Source organism: Trichechus manatus, unplaced genomic scaffold (genome assembly GCF_000243295.1).
Source record: "Trichechus manatus latirostris isolate Lorelei unplaced genomic scaffold, TriManLat1.0 scaffold00057, whole genome shotgun sequence".
Lineage (NCBI taxonomy): Eukaryota > Metazoa > Chordata > Mammalia > Sirenia > Trichechidae > Trichechus > Trichechus manatus.
The window spans coordinates 10,587,776-10,596,543 of record NW_004443993.1 but is presented as its reverse complement, the minus strand read 5'-3'; the positions used below and the strand labels follow the sequence as shown (position 1 = coordinate 10,596,543).

The following is an 8,768-nucleotide window of genomic DNA, read 5'->3' as shown; positions in this document are numbered from 1 at the left end:
GTTGGAACCGTCAACCTTTTGGTTAGCAGCTGAGTGCTTAACCATTGCACCACCAGAGCTCCTGGAGTGGGGGTACTGTGGTTGTAACTGGCAAGGGCTCTCGTTAAGGCCAGGCTGACGGAAGTCAAGGGAGAAGGCTGTGGTTCCCTCTCCTTTGCTTGTTTGCGAGGTGACCCAGCCAGAGAGTAGTGAGGCCAAGGCTCAAACCTAGCCTCAGACTCCAGGGCCCTTCCAAGTGGGCGGGCTGTCTTTTGTTTTTATTTATTTATTTTTTGTTGGCCTGTGGGTGCCTTTTTCTTAAATCTCCAAAGAAGCGTTCAATCTTGCTCCAGATCACTGTGCCAAAATCCGGCTTCAAACAACAACCAAAAAAAACCAAAACCCACTCCCTAGGGTGCGAGAGTGGGTCTGCTCTCCCCAGCTGCTGTGACCAGACGGGGAGTCACTGGGTGATGCAAGCAATTAACGTGCTCCGCTGCTACACGAAAGGCTGGAGTTTCGAGTCTACGCAGAGGCAGCTCAGAAGAAAGGCCTGGCGATCTACTTCTGAAAAATCAGCCATGGAAAATCCTATGGAGCACAGTTCTACTCTGACACACACGGGGTCCCCATGAGTCAGACTCGATGGCATCTGGCGGTGGTGGTGGACCAGGGACGGGCGGTGAGGACTGAAGGGGATGGGGCCTGGGAGACGGTGGTGGCCATTTTAAGTCGTGGCTAGGCACGGCCTCCCGTCTCTGACAGGGAGCGCCATGGCGGCCCCCAAGCGCCCTCCCTCTGTGGGGCGCAAGGGCACTTTTAGAGCCATGAACTCAGTGCAGACAGTGAGCGCCTGTCTGGCACCCAGGGATGCACGGAATCAAGTTCAAGTTCATGGCCACCACTTCAGCAGGGCTGCTGCTTCTGTGCCTGCAGAAAAGTCCTGTCAGGGGTCACTGCCCTCTGGCTGTGCAGCGCCCCTGTTCTTTCGGCTGCAGGCAGCGTGCGTGCCTCCCTCCGAATCCCTCTCCCCAGGGTCCCCCTGCCCCAGCCTCAGTAACGGGGCCGCTGTCCTGAAAGCCCCCTGCTTTATACGCCCCAGCCGGGAGGCCACCAGCCCCAGATGCTACATCTTTGTGGTTAACTTTTAAACCCTGCCTTATTTATTTAAATACCAAAGAACACTGCATTTCTTCCCACTCAATCTGAGAGGCGGTCCCATGGGTGAGTTGTAAGAAAAACATCCCGGAAATGAATGAGGGCTGTGGGCCCCGTGATGGTCAGAGTGAGGTGGGGCTGTTCTCCCAGGCAGCATCCCCCACCTCGTGGAGGGGCACACGAGACAGCTCCAGAAAAGCCATGACACCCACCCTCCTCGTGCCTCAATGCCCTTCCTGGTAAGAAGGACAAGCAGCTGAGTCTTAGACAGGGATTCCTGTTTGGGAAGCACAAAGGAGGGCAGGTGGGGAAGGTTCCGGAGAGCCAGGAAGGGGCCTGGCAGGTCCTCTGGCCTCTGGGCCCTTTGAATTTGGCTCCAGTGCCTCAGTGCTGGGTGAACTCCTCCCGACAGGGCAGAAAGCTGAGTATCCCCAGGAAATTGGGAACACGCCAGTCCTCCAGGCCCTTGCCTCCTCAGAGTTGATGAGGAGAAGCCACTCAGTGGGGCTCCTGGTCACAGCTCACTGCGGGGCGCTTTGGCCACAATCACCAGTTTGGACAGTTCAGCTTTGAAGGTCCCCGGCCTATGGGCCACTGTAAAAGAAGAGACACATTGTCAGGCTCCCAGCACCTCTAAATCCTGAGACTCTGGCACCTACTGTGGCAGGAGAGGCCACAGGAGGGAACAGGCAGGGAGGAGAGGAGCAGTCCTGGCAGCAGATGCCAACAATGAAAGGCCCCCAGCACTGAGTCTTCTGGGTGAGGGAGAGAACAAAGTCCCCAGGCATGGAAAGTCTTATGGGTGAGGGACAGAACAAAGGCCCCAGGCACTAAGAGTCTTATTGGTGAAGGGACAAAAGGCCTTAAAAGCCCAAAATATTTACTCTTTGGCCTTTTCCAGGGAAAGTTTGCAGACTCCTGGTCTATAATCCAGAGCAACCCTGTGACAGTCCCCCCTCACTAAACAGCCCTCTAGTCCCCTCTGATGAGGGTGCTGTTGATTTCTCTCTCTCCCACCACCCTCTCTGCTCAGATTAACTGGGCTCCACCTCCAGGGTCCACCTTTATGTACCTGTTGTTTTGGTCACTTCAAATTCCTCATTTTTCAGGGGAACATCACTTTCTCTTTCAAATGCGGCTTGAGACTGAAAGGGAACAAGTGAGAACTTTACAACAGCAACTCTAATCAGAAAGGAAAATGACTGTGTTTGCTTTCCGGAGAACACAGACAAGACCCACACTCTTTTACTAAGAGGCGAATGTTACTTTCTGAAGCACATAAAAGAGAATCCAATAGAAGCTGATTCGTTCGTTGACTTACAAGATTGTCAGCTAGCTTCAACTTCATGCCTCTACTACAAATTCCTGTTGCTGCTGTTGGGTGCTGTGGAGTTGATTCCAACTCTTGGTGATCCCATGTGACAGAGCAGAACTGCCCATTAGGGTTTTCTAGTCTGTAATCTTTACGGGAGCAGATCGCCAGGCCTTTCTCCCATGGAGCCGCTAGGTGTGTCCGAACCCCCAACCTTGCAGTTAGCAACTGAGTGCTTAACTGTTTGCACCACCAGAGCTCCTCCTACAAATCCTAGCAGGAAGGTATTGAATTCAAATTTTTTAAATTTTAGTAATTTCTGGAAATGAAACAAGCATGGCAGTCTCTTACATGTAATTTTTAAAAACCAGAATTATGTCGCCAGTACTCACATAAGCCATGCCGTACTCGATCTCGGCGCCCTGCACTTCCGCCTTGAATTGGGTGAAGTAGAGGTAGGACTTTCCCTGGGGTCTGCAAAGACAGGACAGGAAGGGGGGTCAGGCCAGGGCCAGTGGGTCAAGGTCAGCGTTGGGGCCAGGGCCTGACACAGGGCTACTTTTGGCTGTTTCGTCCCTTGCTTTTCAAGAGGGAAACCATTGCTTCCGAACGGGGCTGACTCTGGGGAGGACGGACAGAGCCCTCTCAACATTGTCCCCTCTTTCCTCTTTGCCAGAATGTTCTTCTGGCTGCTGCTGCTGCTGCTTCTTTTTTTTTTTTTTTAATTGTACCTTAGATGAAGGTTTACAGAAAAAACTAGCTTATCATTAAACAGTTAGTACACATATTGTTTTCTGACATTGTTTACCAACCCCACGACATGTCAACATTGTTCCTTCTCGCTCTTGGGTTCCCCATTACCAGCTTTCCCATCCCCTCCTGCCTTCTAGCCCTTGCCCTGGGCTGGCGTACCCCTTTAGTCTCATTTTGTTTTATGGGCCTAATATTTGGAAGAAGGGTGAACCTCAGGAGTGACTTCATTACTGAGCTAAACGGGTGTCCGAGGGCCATACTCTCGGGGTTTCTCCAGTCTCTGTCAGGCCAGTAAGTCTGGTCTCTTTTTGTGAATTGAAATTTTCTTCTACATTTTTCTCCAGCTCTGTTTGGGACCCTCTATGGAGATCCCTGTCCGAGCAGTCAGTAGTGGTAGCTGGGCACCATCCAGTTGTGCTGGACTCAGTCTGGTGGAGGCCGTGGTAGTTGTGGTCCGTTAGTCGTTTGGACTAATCTTTCCCTTGTGTCTTTGGTTTTCTTCATTCTCTTCTGGCTTGTTTCTTGACAAGTCTCTTTCCCCTTCTGGGCTGTGACCCTTGTGTTCACTTACTACTTTTTTGGTCATTACTGTGGTAAAATACACACAATATACAGTTTGCCATTTACCAGTTTTAAACGCACAGTTTAGTGTGTTAGTTACATTCACCATGTTGTGCAATTGTCACGCTATCTATTTCCAAAATGTTTCCATCACCCCAAACAGAAGCTTAGCACCCCTAGAGCTATAACTCTCTGTAAAAATGGCTTGGGGGAGGTGTCTGACCTCCTCTAACCCCACAAGGGGGAAGGAGAACCAAGATCAACATCTCAAGGCTCACTCCCATGAGGTGGGGGTCAGACAAGCCACCTCTCTCTGCCATCTTTACCAATTCTGACACCAACCATCCCTCCCATGGCACTCTCTACTGCTGTGGCAGGTTCCATAATTCACTGCAATGGCCACACAGAACTCACAGACAATACTCATGATTATGGGGTTTATTAGGGAAGTAACAGGTTACAATTCAGGCCCAGGAACGCTCAGGATACAGTTCTTCCATCAGGACTGCCTCTTCCCAGCTGTACTGACAGGCACGCCTCTTCCCTGGCCCTTGACCTCTGCCCAAAGGCACTCAGCTTTCTCTCTCCATGGGCCAGGAAGTCCATCATGCCATCTCCTGCTGCCCGGTCTCTGCTGCCGCTTCTTGCCATCTTCACGGTTACAGGTCTCTCTCTCTCTCTGTCTCCTGCTTCCAGGAGCTTCTCAGCACAGGGACCCCAGGTCCAAAAGACATGCTGGCTCCTGGCTGTTCTTCCTTGGTGGTGGTGGGGTCTTCTCCTTTCCGTCTCTGGAATGGCTCATTTCAAGCTCAGCGGGATGGGAAAACTGACCAATCTCTTTGTGGGCCACAATTACCCTATCACACAGTCCCACCAAATCACTTGGGTGGGAGTTACAAGGCCACAGCTAGAAAGGCCACACACAAAAGTGATCTATCATACTGCACTCCCCATCTCCCCTCCTGCAGCCACTGGCAAGCACTGACCCACTTTTTGTCCCGATTGTTATTTTTGTGATCAGGTACTATCCAATTGGTTCTGATAGTGACGCCAGGTACGACAGAACAAAACACTGCCCGATCCTGTGCAACCGTCACAGTCATTGCTATGTCTGAGCCCATTGTTGCAGCCACGTGTCAATCCATCTCATTTAGGGTCTTCCTCTTTTTCGCTGACCCTCTATTTTACCAAGCATGATGTCCTTCTCCAGGGACTGATCCCTCCTGATAACATGTCCAAAGTATGTGAGACGTAGTCTCGCCATCCTTACTTCTAAGGAGCATTCTGGTTGTACTTCTTCCAAGACAGACTTGTTGGTTCTTTTGGCAGTCCATGGTATATTCCATATTCTTCGCCAACATTATAATTCAAAGGTAGCAATTCTTCTTCGGTCTTCCTTATTCATTGTCCAGGTTTTGCATGCACATGAGTCACTGAAAACTCCATGGCTTGGGTCAGGTGCACCTTAGTCTTCAAGGTGACAGCTTTGTTTTTCCGTCCTGATGCACTTGCCTATTCTAGATACCTCAGAGAAGTGGGATCATACAAGATTTGTCCTTTTGTGCCTGACTTCTTTCATAAGGTTTTCAAGGTTCATTCACGTCATAGCATGTATCGGGACTTCATTTCTCTTTATAGCTAAACAGTGACGCTGAACACTTCTTACTGAGTACCAGGGACATGCCAGGGGCTGGGGCCAGGCAACAGGCTCAACAAAGGCCTCCAGAGAACGGACAGTACAAGAGCTAACTAGGCAGGGACCGGAGAGCTCTTCTGGGCAGAGGGAACAGTGTCCACAACGGTTATTGAGGAGGGTGTAATTGGGGGCATTTGAAGAACAGCAGGGTCGGCGTGGCCAGACAGGATGTGTGGTGGCGAGGGGAAGGCTAACACAGAGAGAAGCTAACAGAAGGTGAGAACGTGATGGGTATGTCTGCAGTTTGAAAAGCCCCATCTGGGTGCTTGCAGAAAACAGACTGTGACAGGGACTGGGGGTGGGGGGACAGAGCAGCAGCAGAGAGCAGGGAGGCAGCGGCCAAGGAGGCACTTCTGTGGGAGGCCCAGCTGGCGGGACAAGGAGGGGCCCAGGGCCTCCCGGATTATTCTCTAAGCCCCAGCCATGTCGGGGCCTGGTTCAATGGAGGGTCGGTCCCCATCTGAGAGTCTGGAGGCCTGGCCCATTGAGGCTGGACCTCCTCTCAGCTGGGAGTCCCTGGGTGGTGCAAACAACGCACTCGGCCGCTGTCTTAGTTACTTAGTGGTGCTATAACAGAAATACCACAAGTGGGTGGCTTTAACAAACAGAAATTCTTCTCATAGTTTAGGAGCTAGAAGTCTGAATTCAGGGCACTGGCTCTAAGGGAAGGCTTTCTCTCTGTCGGCTCTGGAGGAAGGTCCTTGTCTCTTTTGAGCTTCTGCTCCTGAGCAATCTTTATGTGGCTTGGTATCTCCCTTTCCCCATCTCTGCTTCTCTGGCTTGCTCGTTTAAACTCTTTTATATCTCAGAAGAGATTGACTCAAAATATACCCTATACTAATCCTGTCTCATTAGCATAGCAAAGACAACCCTATTCCCAAATGGGATTATAACCACAGGCATACACTCAAACCAAACCCACTACCATCAAGCTGATTCCAACTCCTATTAACTGTATAGGACAGAGTAGAACTGCCCCATAGAGTTTCCAAGGAGCAGCTGGTGGATTTCAACTGCTGACCTTTTGGTTCGCAGCCAAACACTTGACCACTGCACCACCAGGGCTCCACCACAGGCATAGACGTTAGGATTTACAACACACATATATGTTTTTTAAACGGTGCTTTAGGTGAAAGTTTACAGCTCAAGTTAGTCTCTCATACAAAAATTTATATACACATTGTTGTGTGACCCTAGTTGCTCTCCCTATACTGTGACAGCACACTCCTTCTTTCCATCCCTGACTTCCCGTGTCCATTCACCCAGCTCCTGACCCTCTCTGCCTTCTCATCTCCCCTCCGGACAGGAGCTGCCCATTTAATCTCATGTATCTACTTGAGCTAAGCAGCACACTCTTCACGAGTATCATTTTATGTCCCATAGTCCAGTCTAATCTTTGACTGAAGAGTTGGCCTCGAGAATGGTTTTAGTTCTGGGTTAGCTGAGAGTCCGGGGGCCGTGTCTTCTGGGTTTCCTCCAGTCTCAGTTAGACCATTAAGTCTGGTCTTTTTACTAGAATTTGAGTTCTGCACCCCATTTTTCTCCTGCTTCGTCAGGGATTCTCTGCTGTGTTCCTTGTCAGGATGGTCATTGGTGGTTGCCGGGCACCATCTAGTTCTTCTGGTCTCAGGCTGATGGAGTCTCCAGTTTATGTGGCCCCTTTTGTCTCTTGGGCTAATACTTTCCCTGTGTCTTTGGTGTTCTTCATTCTCCTTTGCTCTAGGTAGGTTGGGACTAATTGATGCATCTTAGATGGCCGCTCACTAGCTTTTAAGACCCCAGATGCCACTCACCGAAATGGAATGCAGAACATTTTCTTAATAAACTTTGTACAACACGTATTTTTTGGAGACACAATTCAATCCATAACAGCTGCTAACTGAAAGGTTGGAGGTTCAAATCCACCCAGAGGCACCTTGGAAGAAAGGCCTGGTGATTTACTTCCAAAAACTCAGCCACTGAAAACTCTGTGGAGCATAGTTCTACTCTGACAAAATGGGGTCACCGTGAGTTGGCATAGACTTGATGGCAGTTGGTTCTGGTTCCTCTCAGCCGCATGAGTCGCCTGTGTCCAGCAGAGCTTTCAGTCCACACAGGTCCTTGGGGAGTCTCCAGGAGGGTCCAACATGAGGCTGCAGGCGGAGACCCTGTCTGTGCCCCACCTCGATGCTATCAGAGGGCCGGCGCGCAGACGCCCAGGGGAGGTGGTGGTTTGCCAACGGAGGGATGGAGGTTGCTCTGTAATTTCCCTGTAATCACCCGTAGAGTCAGACATGTGGGCAGCCCCGGTCGAGGTCCCGCGCTGCCTCCTGGCCCCGGGCTCTCCGGTGCTGCTCTCTGAGCCCAGGGAAGCTGGCATCAACAGGGTCCTCTCTCAACGGGGCTAGCGATGGCCTTACCCCGGCCTTTGCCTGCCACCAACAGGGGTCAGTCCCAGAGTGGGTGACGATCTCCCCCAAACCTCCTGCTGTCTGTAAGGCATTGTGCAGGAGACCGAGGGACGCCAAGAGCGTCCTGAAAATGCCTAGTGTCCTTTGGTTACATGCTGTCACCTCTGCTCTCAGTGTCCCCCTGCCTGAGTTTGTTCCCTCTGTGAACCCAGGTCCCTGAGGGGCCACGGCTTAGACTACTTCTGTGTCCCCCAAAGTGCCTGCACTATGTCATGTCAGGCACATAATTGATGTTCCACTAATATTTACTGCATGGGTTGATCTGTTCTAGAGCTGCCAACCCAGGGGAGATTTGATGAATTTCTGGAACCCTCCCCCGGACCTCTCATTTATTCACTCACCCACTCATTCATCACCCACTCATTCACTTATTCACTAATTCATTCACCCACTTGTTCACTGACTCATTCATTCACTCACTCAGTCACCCATTCATTTACTCATTGATTCACTCGCTCACACTCATTCACCTGCTCATTGATTCATGCACTCATTCATTACTCATTGATTGATTCATTCATTTACCCACTCATTGATTCACTCATAGACTCATTCATTCATTAACTCACATACTCATTCATTCATTCACTCATGCACTCAATTCACTCACTCATTCCTGCCTTCCCTGACTCTTCATTTGTTTATGAAGCCCTACTTGAGGCAGTGGGACTCCAGGAACAGTTGGATGTAGCCACATGGAAATGAAGCCTGGGAACAATGAACAACTGGGGGTGATGTGAGAGGTGGAATGCGGTGGGTCTGAGAAGCCCGGGAGGGCAGGTGTGGACAGTGGGATCTGAGGAGCCCTGAGGGGGACAGGTGTGTATGGCAGAGTCTGAGGAGCGGGGGCAGGTGTGGG

At 50.7% G+C, this 8,768-nt stretch overlaps 1 protein-coding gene across 1 annotated transcript in view; it reads right to left on the bottom strand.

Moving 5' to 3' along the window:
- Positions 1 to 1,135: 1,135 nt before the first annotated feature.
- The window catches only part of MYDGF (myeloid derived growth factor), a 20,790-nt gene continuing 13,157 nt past the window's right edge, over positions 1,136 to 8,768 (bottom strand). Inside the window, exons 4-6 of the mRNA XM_004378446.2 lie at positions 2,842 to 2,923; positions 2,210 to 2,282; positions 1,136 to 1,731 (exon numbers count right to left, since the gene is read on the bottom strand). Of these exons, the coding sequence (XP_004378503.1) occupies positions 1,652 to 1,731; positions 2,210 to 2,282; positions 2,842 to 2,923 (235 nt within the window). The 3' untranslated portion in view covers positions 1,136 to 1,651. The remainder of the gene's footprint in view (positions 1,732 to 2,209; positions 2,283 to 2,841; positions 2,924 to 8,768) is intronic.